The sequence below is a fragment of the Nelusetta ayraudi genome, unplaced genomic scaffold, assembly GCF_046127955.1.
Source record: "Nelusetta ayraudi isolate G7.1 ecotype Tasmania unplaced genomic scaffold, CSIRO-AGI_Nayr_v1 ptg000097l, whole genome shotgun sequence".
NCBI lineage: Eukaryota > Metazoa > Chordata > Actinopteri > Tetraodontiformes > Monacanthidae > Nelusetta > Nelusetta ayraudi.
In genome coordinates, this window is record NW_027466147.1 from 3261241 (window position 1) to 3275903 (window position 14663).

General features: G+C 44.5%; 1 protein-coding gene across 1 annotated transcript; it reads right to left on the reverse strand.

The window, feature by feature from the left end:
- Window positions 1-5089: 5089 nt before the first annotated feature.
- Window positions 5090-14657, reverse strand: ptcd3 (pentatricopeptide repeat domain 3). Its single transcript, XM_076048204.1, has 23 exons — window positions 14504-14657; window positions 13715-13767; window positions 13184-13223; window positions 13035-13080; window positions 12774-12842; window positions 12474-12578; window positions 11877-12000; window positions 10613-10716; window positions 10022-10186; window positions 9368-9428; window positions 9201-9283; window positions 8956-9100; window positions 8600-8650; window positions 8424-8513; window positions 8051-8079; window positions 7693-7799; window positions 7461-7539; window positions 6661-6751; window positions 6495-6580; window positions 6117-6265; window positions 5813-5854; window positions 5557-5715; window positions 5090-5235 (listed from the first exon to the last, which is right to left on the reverse strand). Exons 1-23 carry the CDS (start codon window positions 14593-14595, stop codon window positions 5190-5192), a joined length of 2016 nt encoding a protein of 671 aa, XP_075904319.1. The 5' UTR covers window positions 14596-14657; the 3' UTR covers window positions 5090-5189.
- Between the last annotated feature and the right edge of the window lie 6 nt (window positions 14658-14663).

The window sequence follows — 14663 nt, forward strand, 5'->3', positions numbered from 1 at the left end:
CATCGACTTTTCTTTATTTCACGTTTTTTTTTTTTTTTTTTGCCAACTCAAGCTAACACACTCTCAACCCTTAGGTATAACTTTCATCACTTTCATTAAACTCACCATTTTATATGTTTGGCGCAACATTTTTCTTCAAACGGTTCTAACCCCATTCAACAACATCCCACTAAATACTGCACTGTAAAATACAGTTTATTAGTCGACACCGCCACACAGTGAGTAGTCACCTTGACAAAATAAACGACTGTGCCAAAATAACACCGGTCCTTTACAAGAAGCCTTTTTACACGCATCATTTCCTTCTCCCACCAAATCCCCAAACTAGCGAGCCTGACCTCTGACCTTCATTAGCAGCAGATTACTCATTATACATACTACAAACATGCTTTATCGCCAATGAGTAACACTGGGGAAGTGACAGAGTTGCGTCCCTGCTGCCGGTCTCTACATGCATGAATTCCTCCTTTCTCCTCCTCCTTCTCCCTCTCTCATACTTTGCTTTCCCATACCTCCCCCTCGTTCTCTTCCCTTCCCTCTCTCCTCTCTCTCTCTCTCTCTCTCTCTCTCTCTCTCTCTCTCTCTCTCTCTCTCTCTCTCTCTCTCCATACCGTCTGTGCTGATGTGCCGAATCTTGTCAAAGCAAATTCCTTGTCTGTTGCAGGAACCCGGAAACTTTTAGTGATTCCCACTCTCATCTGCCAAGAACCTGGCTGGTTAGGTGCCCAATTTCTTACATTGTGTTATCAGTACACCATTTTAAAGCATGATGTCAAATATCCAATCAGCTGTTTTGGGTTATTTTTAACTACACAATTAGTCAACACGTTGTCCTACAGTAGAGAGAGGCAGCAGTTTCGTACCTGTTTTGCCATTTTGAGGAGTTGTGTGGGTCTTTGCTGATTCTGAACTTCCTCTATTAATCTGATATATTAGAGTTAATGTAAAGAAGGCGCAGAATAATAATAGTTCAGAATCAAATCTTTTTTCTTTTCTTTTTTACTGCCACTTGAGCCAGGCAGTAACAACTTGAGGCCTCCTGTTGGTGCAAAAGCATATTGTGACCAAGGAGAACTACTTTGAACCGTCTTCTTTTTTTTCTTTCTTTCGCTACCACCTTCAAGTGGCGGTCCACAGAACTGCAGCTTTAGGTGTTTTAATACTGAACAGTTTCAACGGCTGAAACAATGTTGAAAGTCGTGTACGGGGTAAAAGAGCCAAAAGGTTTGGAGATAGGGTGGCACTTTATTTTTAAATCGCTAATATTTACAAAATAAAGCAAGTCATTTGAAAACGGACCGCGGCGTTCACGTGAGCCCAAGCAGAAACAGTTTGAAAGTGAAACAACCTCACTATTATTTCCAGCTGAAACACACTCACTCACAGTGAGTCAATAAGCCGAATAAACTGTTGGCCAGTTGTTGGTTGGCCATTTAGGGACAAAATTAGGCACGGATGGACTGACTGACGGACAGAAAGGTCGATCATTGTGTCGTTCTGGCCATGACTCACAAACCAAACACACCGGCTGACAATCCACGCATATTCCTAAACAACACAAACATTTGATTGTTCCGTGTGTTTACCCGGTCCAAAAACAGCTGTTAGCTCACCATGCGTTATCACGCTGTGCACCTTGATTCGATAACTGGCTAAGCTTTAAAAAAAAAAAAAAAAAAAAAGAAAAATGCTCAGGTTTGCTTAGAAATCAACTGCAGATAAGTAAAAGAACTTGCGATCGAGACCCATTTGGAGGCACGAGCAATGTAAAAGATTTTAATAGAACTCATGACGTCACCTGCTGGGCTTTTTCTGAGGAGCCATTGTTGGACTCTCAAGTGTTGTGGCCCCAGTCGCTGCTCATCTTACCCAAATTAAAAAGTTCAGGAAGTAACATTTTAAGGAAAAAAAATAAATAAGTGTCTCCCTCTAGAGCTCAGCGAGCTCTGGCTTTTTTTTTTGAGCCCTTATAAAGAAATCCATGGTAGGAGCGGAGGACGTTCCGTCACATCCTGTGTTTGCGTGTACAGGTTTCGCCCTCTGGCCTCCCCTCCGCTACGTAGCACTCGATCGTGTCGTATTGAGACGTGGGAGAGAGGAATGCCTGCCAGCGGCCGCTTCCAGGCCTGTTTTTGCAAGCTTGGCCGCAAACAAAAGAAGGACCCTGTGACGCACCGCTGCCTTTGGTGGAGGTGAATCAAACTCCCCCATTGTCAGGTGGGTAAAGTTACACTTGTCCCATTATTGCTGGTTGCTCAGTGCAGGCTTCTCCTCAAACTTCTTCCAGACCCAGAACGAACCACGGCAACGTTTCAATACTGGGGTATCATCATTGTCATTACAAGGACTGCCCTTAAATTTCCACACCCTTCAAATCCACATTTAAAAATTTGGGTATTTAAGAAAAAAAAAAACTCGACTTTTTCGACACGCACAGACCTGTTGAACAAGCAGAGGTCTAGTGTGTGTCAGGAAGTTTATGTGTGTGTGTCCCCTCACACCACACCCGTTTCACTGTGCTCCACCCACTTCACATTTCGCTCCCTCTGTCCTTATTTGGTTGAGCCGTCAGCTCAACAGGTGATTGGTGGAAGGGAGAAGTAACCCGCTGATTGAGACGCTCACCTGTGCAGGCTTGTTTTCAGTGTTCCCCAGTGCACACACACACACAGCACCGTGTGCAATATCATTATGTGTTACAAAAAAATGTTTTCCCACCTGCGGCTTCCCATGTTGCTCCAACACGCTCTCTCTAAAATAAAATGTTAATAGCCCAACAAACTCACACACAGTCTGCATACCAGCGCCGCAGACAGTCTGTTTTGCTCTGTGGTTAAGTCCGTTCAAGTAACCATAAAGTAACATCAGCTTGTCATAGCCTGAGGATTCTTTACTCCAGGCTTTAACTTCATCGCCATCAGTGTCGATGAAGTGTAAGCCAGGAATAAAGTTGCTCCATTGCTTCATAGTATTGTTGGGGAAATAAGACATGAAGCTGGTAAACCGGGAGAAATGGCGGCCTCTAGTGGCGCTGCGGGGCACAACAGTATGTCTCTGCATTCATTATTCTGGTCCCACGTTGCAAGAGCCCTTGTTCAGCCTAGTTTTTCTTGTTTGTTTGTTTGTTTGTTTGTTTTTGTTTTGTTTTTTTTTGCTACAGTGCCATCTGCTGAATGTCTCTAAAACTGAAACTACATCACTGTTTCACGTAGGGATACACCTTGTCAAGAAAGTGCAGGACCAGAACTGCAAGTCTGAGTCAGCAGTCTCTGGGTCTGCAGACGCACGCTCTTCCATTGCATCAATGAGGATTGCAGCACAAGTCACTTACATCAACTGATACAGTTCAGATTTAAAATTTCATAGCAGGCTTCACTGGCCTAGTGAGCGAACATGATTACTTCCCTGAGACAACCACCAACCAACCTTTACTACATTACTGGTTGGTGTTACTGTTTGGGATCTCTTGGGTTCTTGTCTTAAAATGAGGCAAAAAAAAAAGACTTTCTTTAATACCTATACACTCGCTGACCCTTTTCCACCCTGTACTTCCTGTTGACCGGTAACTTGGCACGCCACCTCACTGTAATATGGACTGAAATTTTGAAATTTTCCTATTACAAGTATACCACAAAATTTTCACCCAATGCAAAACGTGCAGCACAAAGACCCTTCAGTGAACAGGGGGAAGTTAAATCGCAGAGACACGTGACCTGCTCCATCCTTTGTCCATCCTACTGCTGTCACCTGAACTCAAACTGTGTCACTCGTTACTCCACGTCCTTCCACCCCCCCCTATTAATTCTGTGACCATCCACCTGCACTCCTGACTGGCTGGCAATGAAATTGCTCACTTCATCGCCCTTCATTACGATTGGTGATGAAGTTTTTTGTTTGTTTGTTTTTTTCCCAAATGTGCCGTTTTCCAAATGTGCCAAGTGAAACAGATCCAACAGATTTGGAAAGGTACCAACTGGTGGGTCCGATCAACAAGGATCTGCCCCTGCTTGAGATGCAGAAATGCAGTGCAGGTCAGAGCAAAGCCATGATCTCAGGTCTGTGGAATTGTGATCTTTCACTGCTCCCAGTGTGTAGGATTGACCTTACTGGCTGACACTCTGCATTTTGAACTAGTTCTTGTTTCTGGTCGTACTGGGTTATCTTTGTGATGACTAGAAAGGCTCTCTTTCTTTCTCTTCTCTTCCTATTCCTTATTCTCCTCTGTCAGGAAGTAAGATATGCGTACAAAGTGCTGATAAAGTAATCTTGGGTAGAAGCAGCAGACGAGGCGACGATGTTCCGTCACATCCTGTGTTTGCGGACAGGTTTTGTCCTCTAACCTCCTCTCCGCTGCGCTGCGATCGAGACGTGGGTGAGAAGAATGCCTGCCGGCGGCCACAGCCAGGCCCGTTTCTGCAAGCTTGTGGAACACAAACAGTTGGTTGACGCAAGCGTTGCCTTTCAAACCATCCCATTGTTGTGGGTAAAGTTACACTTGCCCTATTATTCCTGGTTGCTCAGTCTGATTCGAAGATTTTCAGTCTGTTTCTTAGATTTAGAAGAAACAAACGTTGTCATTTTGTTTTATTCTTTTGGTTTGATGAGAGTGTTTGAGCGACGGTTCATTTTTTTGTATGAATCTTGAAATGTCACAGTTGAAGTAACTCAAATCTTTGGAATACTTGTGCGTGCGTGTGTGTGTGTGTGTGTGTGTGTGGGGGGGGGGGGGGGGGGGGGGCGGGGGGGAATGGGGGTGTGTGTGGCATCCTAGGTTGAGTCCAGAGAGTTGACACCTGCACTAAAGCTAAATTTCATTTACTAAAAACTACATTGCATTGTTTAGTTTTAAGTATTATTATTACAAGTGGTAGCCTAAAGAAAAAACACTTAAATATGGGTATTTGTGAAACAAGTGGCATCCAGAACGCCTGTTGTGCTGTATGTGGGTTTTGCCATGCTCCCATTTCCTCTACGTGATTTTTCTATTAAAAGCGAAGCTAAATGTTAAATTGCGAATTAAAATTATGGCCAAGTGTGCAATCAAGAAGACACAACCTTTCATGGACAAACTGAACATCGATGCAAAAGGTTTAAATTAATCCTTGTGACATTTTTTTTTTTAATACACACTTACAATTACAAGTACAGTTTCTATAGGTTTACAATATTTTGTGGCGTCTTGCTGCCGTTCAGTCGGAGGCCTCAGCAGCAGACTGGAGTTCAGTCAACACCGCTCTGAGGAAGGAGAGAGACATTTTCAGCAGAGTCAATACGCCATGCGTCATATACTGCACGATGCATCATGCACTGACTCCCAGTCAGCTGTGGAATAGACTTTGCTACTACTGGTCTAGAAGTAACTGAACGGTTTAGGTCCACAACCGATGGAATATGAAGCCAGTAGGACTCTGAGATCTGCGGACTTCAGGTCAGATAGCGGAGCCAAGAGTTCAAACCAAACATGGTGAAGCAGCATTTAGCTGCTATGCTGCTAAATGGGTACAAATAAAAAAAAAAAATAGAAAAACATCCAACATTCCTCCTCCTCCTCCTCACCTCTGCTCCTCAGTCAGCTCAAACTCCTCCAGCGCTCGCTTGGCCAGCTGCGGCGTTGAAGCGAGGCAGAAGGTGGCGGAGAGCTGAACGAGCTCCACGGCTCTTTGGGAGGAGCCGTCGCTGCCACACGCCGACAGGAAGTCCTCCAGCAGCCCATCGCTGGAGGTTCAAACACAGACAGGGGAACGTTGGTTCTGAAATTTCGCAGACGAAAACTTTACTGCCATCTGCAGCTTCGTGCTGGCAATGAACTTACAAGGGAACTCTGTTCTTGGCTTTGAAAAGCTGCAGCACATCCCTGCAGAGACAGAGGACAATGGGAAGGTCAGACGCTTTCTACTTGATGAGCTGGCGGTGAAAAGCTATTCAGTCAATACAGTGCAAGGCTTTGATCACACTGCAGGAAAACTAAAGTATGCCACAACTGGCTGTTTGCCTGCATCAGGCTCATATCCGATAGTCAAAATCTCTTGAACATTAACAAAAAAAAAAAAAAAAATCAGAAGAATTTTTAAAAGACTCAGATCTGGAGCAGTGTGAACAGAGTGACGCTCTCTCACCAGGCCTCCTTGGTCTTGTTTGCTCGCAGCAGCAAGGTGGCGATGTGCGACAGAGAGGAGTTGCTCCACTCCAGACGGGGGTTCCCTCTGTCTCCTCCGTCAAACACGCTCTTCACACCCAGGGCGCACTGTGCAAACGACTCCTGGATCTGCTCACACACAAAAAGGAAGAAGAAAATATGCTTCAATGCCAGGGTGGGCAAACTACGGCCCGGGGGCCAAATATCAGGTAAAAATGTGAAGCCATCTCGTTATTTTGAGATAATTTCCACGTTACAACGCGATGCTGAGCCCTGCTCCCCCCGTCAAACTTTACAACCCACTGCGGTCTCACCAGTCCCAAGCTTTTGCTGCTTTTTCCATGTATTCAGTACTGACCTCGGGAGCGTGTCCGTCTCTGGACATGAGGGACAGCAGCTCCAGCACCAGGTCCTCCTTATTGTCATGGCCCAGCGAGCGAATATCTGCAACGTGCAACCAGATGTCACTTTTCCAATCTCCTCTCGGCTTCCCACGCGGTCCTCTCGGCTTCCCGCTCGCTCACCTTTCCATATGGTGGGCAGCAGGTCCAGGCGACTGTCCGTGTCCAGAGCCTGCAGCAGGTTCTTCAAACCCTGGGAGGTCGGGTAGTACAACTGAAAACAACACGGCGCCACTTTAGTCTCTTTCACGCCTTTAGACTTGGTTAGAAACCAGACTTTCTCGCTGGAAATCTAAACTAGAAGCAGAACGGAAGGGAAGGGAATTCCGAGCATCAGGAAAAGAAGCGGGAAAACCCACGGCCCTTTTAACGTTTGTGGTTTACGATGAGACCACCGCACTGTGCCCGGTTCAACGCAGGGGGGGGAAAGAACTCTGGATTTCATTTTAACCTCAACCAACATGAAACCTCACTGGGAAAAGTATCGGCAAAGGAATTCGATGAAAGTCAATGGAACAATGCGGGGAAAATGTGCTCAAGTGCAGTTAAATGTATTTGGGACGGCACTCTTGTTTGTATAATGATTATGTTTATATTTTAATACACAAACAAATGTATGAAATATGTATATACATGTGTTTACCTACATACATACACAAACACATGTATTCATTTTTACATTTTGATGCTTTGGACTTAAATCTGTGACTATTTTGAACTTGATGGCATCCCAGGTTTTCCTCCTGACAAAAGTTTGCTGTACTTGGGTGTGAAAGGACAAACTCTCTGTCCATCCATCCATCCATTAGTGAAGTGCGTGATGCAATGTGCAGCAGTGAGGAAGCAGTGGCAGCTTGCACATTTTTGCTCAGCAAACACTAGAACAGCGACGCAGCAGCTGAGCAGGGAGCTGACGTACATACCGAGGGGACGAGGCGTCGGTACCACTTCAGCACCACGTCGATGTTCTCCATCATGCACAGCAGGTGAAAGAAGCGGCCGCTGGAGAGAGGAGAGGCGGGGTTATTTCACACAGAAACCAACGGGGTTTGGGAAGTGGCAGGGTAGAAACTAGCAGGAGGTCGCTTTCCAGACAAACTGGTGAACACTCTGACACCTGGGCAGATCAAAGCCCATGGTGCGTTTCAGGCTTACTAGTAGAGACTCTGTTGGTGCGGATCCCCCAGGAGCCTCCAGTTCTCCCCGACTTCCACCAGACTCTGGATTTTATAGCCCAGCTCCAGGTCTTTATAATCCAGACACTGTGGAAGAGAAAAGAAAAGAAGAAGTAGAGACACCTTAAAATGTTACATTTCTATAAATAAAGCCGTAATTGCAACAGCCATGCTGATTTCAGACATGCTCTTCTTCATCTCGTCTATTTTTGGGGCTTTTTGCTTTCGGAAAACGCAGCAAAAACGATAATAGAATTGAAATCCAATGGCGCCCTAGAACAGACTGGAGACGTTACTGCAGGTCGAGGGATTTTCAGAGGAAACAACAAAAGACTTACGATTCTCATTGCGCTTAAGAAGAACAGGACTGGAGAGACAAAAAAAAACAAAAACAAAAAAAACACAGGACAACAATGTTAAGACAAAGTGCAGAAAATCATTTTCATCTCAACACGTTTCCACGGGCGCCTCGGCTCGGCAACTCTCGCTTTCAGTGCAACCGTTGTCTCATGTCGCTAAGCTGTTAGCCACCACCGCTAACTCCGTGTTCTGCTTGAGCGTAGCGTTCGCTGGCAGGGACACTTCAGCCCACACTGAGCAGTGACAACATTAGTCGTAGTGGAAACACACCCGTGCCGTGCCGAGCCGTGCCGCGCTAGTGGAGACGTGCGTTAAGTAGACACTTTTACTTGACACAAACAACCAACCGACCGTCATCAGGGTCCTGGCAGGTGAAGCTGCTTCCCTCCAGCTCTGACATCACGTCGTGCAAAATGTTGGTGTTGCCGTGACCGGAAGAGGCTGAGGGGGAAAAAAAAAGAATGGAAACAGCTGAAACGACGACACCGACAACCGGTCGCAACAAAGCCACGCAAAGGAGCCAGTACTTGATTTGTAGAAGACGCCCAGGAGGTAGTTGAAGGAGGCCAGACTGGGAGCTGCAATCAACACAAGAGCACACAAACACATTTTGTTGAGTATTTCTTTTGAAGCGAGTCACTTTTTAAAGTCCATCATCTCTGCTTTTACCTTTAGAAAAAAAAAAAGAGAGATGATGTGTGTTTTGTGTATCTTTGAAATGTCTGTCTTTGTGTTATTTGGGACCTCATTGAAAATGAGATGCTACATTTCAAGGGCCTAATGGAATTAAATTGAATTATTGTTCATAGACAGACAGATAGATGGATAGATCCATAGACAGATAGATAGATAGATGTGTGTGTGTGTGTGTGTGTGTGTTCACCTATTCCCACGGCCTTCATCTCACTCAGGGTGTGCAGAGCTTGAGATCTGACCGGAGCTCCGCAGCGTTTCAGGGACTTGAGGACGCTGTTGAAGGTGAAGAGGTTTGGCTGCACTTTCTGCTGCTGCATCTGGGTGAGCAGCTCCTGCAGATGGACAGACAGACAGACAGACGCTGGAACATGACCGGGTATGCGAAAAAATAAACCGACGAGTCTGAGGGAGAGCACGAGAGCTGGAACTCACGGTGATGAGGTCCCACCTCTCGCTGTATTTCTCCCGCACGTCGGGAGCCACCGATATGAGGGCGTTGAAGATGTGGACGTCGCCTGGTGCAGGTGGAGGGCGGGAGGGGTTAACGTAACACATCTATGAAAAGGCTGAGCTCAAAGTCAGCAGTGTTTGCGACTCACCCGCCACTCTGTTGTTGAGCATGTCTGTGTAGAAGCTGAAGGCCTTCGCCGGAGCTCCGTGCTGAAACACAGAGCGACTTAGTGAGGATTGGTTTGACTCCTCGGGTTCTCCATCGCTGCAATACCACCCAAAAGTTCATTCTATACATGAATATAACACACACACACACACACACACACACACACACACACACACACACACACACACACACACACACACACACACACACACACACACACACACACACACACACACACACACACACACACGATATCTATATAGACTTATAAAATTTCTCCAGTGTTCTTACAGTTGAATTTCTGCACTGTATTATAACTGGAGTTGTCTTTTGTTGTTTTCTGTTTTGTTGTTTTCTGTTTTCTGTCATCTAGTTGTATAAACTTAATTTAGTTCATAAGTTTGTATATTTATTTGAGTTTAGGGTTCGGTACATATAAGTTTATACTTCCTCCAACCCCTTTTCGGACATGAATAACATTATTTTAATGTATATTTCACTGGTGTTTGCTTACTTATCATTTTGTTTTGTTTTTTTACTTTTCTTTCATATGTTTTGGTTTTGTATCCCTTTTACTTTTTTCCTTCATGTTCGAAATAAATCAATCAAATCAAATCAAGTTCTTCCCACGTACCATCACCGTGCCCCTGATCAGGGCCGAGTAGCAGCGCGTGTGCTTCTCCGGCAGCAGGTTGAAGATTCTCTCTGCGTTGTTGTTCTCCTTCCACGAGGACCTCAGGAAGTCCGAGGGGCGCCGGGGCTTCCCTCTCCTTCTCTTTGCCTCCTCTTCAGAGCCCTCCTGAACACGCACGGAAGAACGGAGTTCATCACTTTGACTGAAGCTCTAAATCAAAGGGTGGGAGTTGTGGGGAGACTTTCTGACTGGTGAGGCTATGGTGGGTTCTAAAATATGACCGAGGGAGCCGGAGCAGCAGTGGATGGATGGAGTGTTTTGGTGAGCCACCTCATAGGAGGAAAACATATATCATGGGATATGTAGAGAACATGTGGAGAACATGTAGAGAACATGTGTTTTAATGTCAATTGAAAATGAACAAAAGCAAAGTTACAACAAAATCAGCGTCTTCAAAGCCCCCACGGTATTGAGCTCTTTATGGAAATGACTCTGACAAGACTGAAAAAAATCTGATGAAATGCACCTATTTGATGACTGACTCAGGATTAATATCATTTCTTCAAGTTTGGCCGACCGGATTAAACTCACAGCGTCCTCCTGCAATGGGCCTCCGTCCTCGGCCGGTTGTCTGTCACAGTAGAGGCACAACAGATCCAGCAGGTCGTGGGTGGTTTCCACAGAGACTGACGTGCCTGGAAGATGAAGGCGAAGGGACACTTGAAAAAAAACACACACACACACACACATACGAACATGCATACACACACATACACAGGTACTACCCGAAAAAATATAATATCAAGTAAAAGTTGTTTTATTTTGGCAATTTCACATAAAAGATGAAACCAACTAATTTTATTGAGCCATTACATGCAAATTGGCCTCTCAAGCAGTTCCTTGTTGTAACTTTGCTCATTAAGATTTTCAGAAAGATTTGACTTTATGTAATATTCTAATTTTCTGAGTTTTAGAATTTGAGATTTTTTTTAGCTGCAAGACCTGATCAGCAAAATCCAAAGAAATAAAAACTCAAAATACATGGATTTTCATAGTATTCCTTTATATAATATGTCAAATTCACCTTTTAAGTTTTCAGCATATTCTAATTTTCTGGGTAGTACCTGTATATATATATGAAGGTAATATCATGTTTATCTTAGATGCTTGTGCTTAATAATATAATTAGTTTAGATGTTTGTGACCCATGCATAAGCATTGTATGCATAACATGCTGTGTAGCTCTGTGCAGAGTCATGTGAGAAGAGACACAGGAAGAGTGGACAGCAACAAGACTCTCGTAAAGTTAATGAGCACATTGGTCACAGCAGAGTGGTCACAGGGAGTGGAGCTTTACAACCTCCGGACTTTCTTATAGTGAATTGTGCCTCCAGGCAATACCAGAAAAAAAGGAACAGCGGATCATTTGGCTCTTTGCCAAATCTCTGACATTAGCCGGAAACTGGGAACAAAGCCTGCAGCAACATCCAATGAGGCTGGGGTGTGGAGACCATACAGCCAATCAGAGGAGGATAACATCGGAGCGTGTTTGCACGAAGAATTGGTTTATTTTCTATGTATAGAAAGACTGGGTCAGGGACAGATAGCAGTAAGACTTCATGCACTGACAAAACATCGTCGATGGCATCTTTCTCCTCAAGACTCAGATTCAACGAACGAGGATCGTTAGGATCCAACAGGGTTCAAGCGGCGTTTCGAGATGCCTCCGGATGAATATTTGAAGCAGTTCGTCAGCGACAGACTCGCTTAGTTGTCCGTATTTAGTATCTGACTGCATACGTATACACACACACACACAACAATTGCATGCATTGGCATGTGCAGGAGGCGCTACCTGCTTGCAGCAGTTGGTCGTACAGGTCGACAGCAGCAGTGACTTTCCTCAGGTGGATACGTTCTTTCAAAGCTGCTTCGCTCACCTCCTCCAGAAGGGGCGCTATCGTTTCCGGCATCAGACACTGGACGCACACCACGACCACAACATAAGTTCAGTGAGTGCGTTTTATTGTACTTGCAATAACATTTGGATTGATTTTAAAATGTCACAATTGCTTTTTGTCGGCAAGAAAAAAAAGTATTCGGACACCCTTAAAAAAAAATTTACGCAAACAAATTGCAATGTTTCGCTGTTTCATGTTAATAAGACAAAATAAGACAATTCAATTCCAGTAGTTCTTGTACTCTCGTGTAACACGCAGATCAGAACTGCATGTTTCTTGCTGAACCTCGCAGCTCTGAGCTGGAGCGAACGGTTCAGCTGCAGCAGGCGGGTAAATGCTGGTGACTGCACAAAAATAAACTGCACTCGGAGACTTAAGACTGACTAACACAGTACATCACAAATGCATGAGGTGTCCAAATACTTATTTTTTTTTCTTCTTTTTACCACCAGTGTACATTGACTGGGTATTTTCATGGCCGCGTGTCTTACTGGTATGTGTGGCTCAGCAAAGTCTTTGGCGAAGAACTTGGGATTGTTGTCGATGAAGTATTTGGCTGCGGATCGGCCAGACTCTATGGAGAGAGAGTACAGCTTCTGCAGAGGGAAAGAGGGAGAGAGAGAATGATGAATAAATACTGTATATCCCTATTAGAAACAGTGGATTTGTTTCAAACAGCCTGTAGTATCCTTTTGAATTAAAAAAAAACAACAAAACAATCATCACAGAATGACCTATCACAGCGGGAAACAGCAGTGCGAGGTTAGTGAGAGTACTTCGGAAGAACATACAAACTCAGGTAAGGTCCTGGGGGTGAGGTAAGGGTCGTCCTGGAACTGGTACGGATACGCTGTGGGGTCCTGGAGGGAGAGAAACATGGAAATAAAAAGATGCAACACTTGTAAAGGTTCACTGCAGGCTGCCACTTCACAGCACGTAAAGAGCAAGTTAAAAGCAGTGTTTGGGGTAAAAGATTCTTATATTTATAAGAATATACACGGAGCAAGCAGTTCACAGCGTGTAAAGAAGCCTGAGAAGGAGGCGGAGCTCACCTGGCTGACAGTTGAAGCCAGAGCCTCCAGCACGGCCTCCTTACTCCTGTTCAGTTGAACAAAACGATGCATTTTACACTGTTGTGACACACACACACACACACGCAGAGTATAAAATAACTCAGTCCACTGTCTGTGAGAAAACGTACCATGTTTTCTTCCTGGGGATGACAATTGTCTCTGCAGAATCTGCAAGAAAAGGGTGGAGATGAATTTACATGTAGGTTTAATGTCCCAGAACAAAGACGAAGCAATAATCTTCATCAGAAACTCACTCAGAATCAATGTCATTTTTAGTATTAGTCGTGTAAACAATAATAAAAAATTATATTACAATATATAATAATAGTCTGCCCTGTGAAACACTTAGACTCAGGGGGACTGTGGTGTAACTGTGATGGATTTATCTGTAATTTCTAAGAACTAATGTGTGATTTAAATAGAAATCGATCTGCCCTGACAGCATCACTGAACTGCTGTACGTTTGACAGCTACCGTTAACAGCTAACGAGTTGGCACATCATCCCAATAGGTTTGGCCTCTCAGAGAGAAGCTGCCGGCTGATAGGTTTCTTCCGGATTTCTCTCTAAATTGTCCACCAGAAAAACAACTATAAACACAAAGACAGCGTTTACTTTACCCCCTCAAGCAGCACTTACGGGATATCAAACGGAACTTACCTCTTAGGGGTTCCGCGACTTGTTGTCGCAGCAAAGAGGTCCAACCAAAACTCCTGAATGCAAGGAAAATTGAGTAAAGATGGGGAGAAGCAAAGTCTTGCGTACAACAACATGGAAGATTCATGAATCGTGACAAATAACAAAAGGTGTCAAACGCTGGCCCGTGGGCCTAAATTTGTCCCACAGTGGAATTATTGGAATTATATGTGACCTGCAAGGCAATACAAAATCAATACTAGTGCTGGCTGGATTATATTATACGGCTGATGTACGGCGAATACTACAAATCCCAGAATGCTTTGCTGGTGTACGAGACAGGACGTTTATTGAAGGATATTATTAGGTTGAAACAAAACTCGTTCGTGCGTACAGATTTTTCAATACATATCAATGTTGGCCGGCGACTTTGTCGAGGTTTTTACATTTTGGTCCCACTTTGTGTTTGAGTTTGACACTGCTGCTCTAGAAGACGGTGGCATGAAACAAACACTATCAATCTCAAAGTACCATAATAGCCGAGTCACGACATTTCGGCGACAAATGAATATCCTTTAGCTTTAAACCAGTTTATTTTAAGCGCCAGACATTAATTTCGTCGGTCAAAAAAAAATCTTACGTTATTCCTTAATACACAGCGAGCCTACAGTGATGCTAGAATCGAGACGCCTTGACCTCCTCCTGTCAAATGATGCTCGCTGCAAGGCTGTCAGATCGCTTCTAACGCCACTCGACGACAACGTCAATTTCATACACAGCTGATTCAAAACACATTTTGTAAGACATTCTTACCTGTGACTCCCCCATAATCGATCCAGGTTATTTAGCAAGAACTTGCTGTTTCTCTGCACATAACGCCCTACGTGCTTGCCGGGCGCCGCCATGTTGCCGTGCACTGAAGGATTCTGGGAGGAAGAAACCACTAATCGCGAGAAAGGGGGAGATAAATATA

Coding starts and splice junctions, on each gene's coding strand:
- ptcd3 (XM_076048204.1), bottom strand. CDS start 14,595: ATGGCGGCGCCCGGCAAGCACGTAGGGCGTTATGTGCAGAGAAACAGC. Junction 12,843..13,034: donor TGGCTTCAACTGTCAGCCAG/GTGAGCTCCGCC, acceptor CTCTCCCTCCAG/GACCCCACAGCGTATCCGTA. Junction 9,284..9,367: donor GCTCAACAACAGAGTGGCGG/GTGAGTCGCAAA, acceptor CACCTGCACCAG/GCGACGTCCACATCTTCAAC.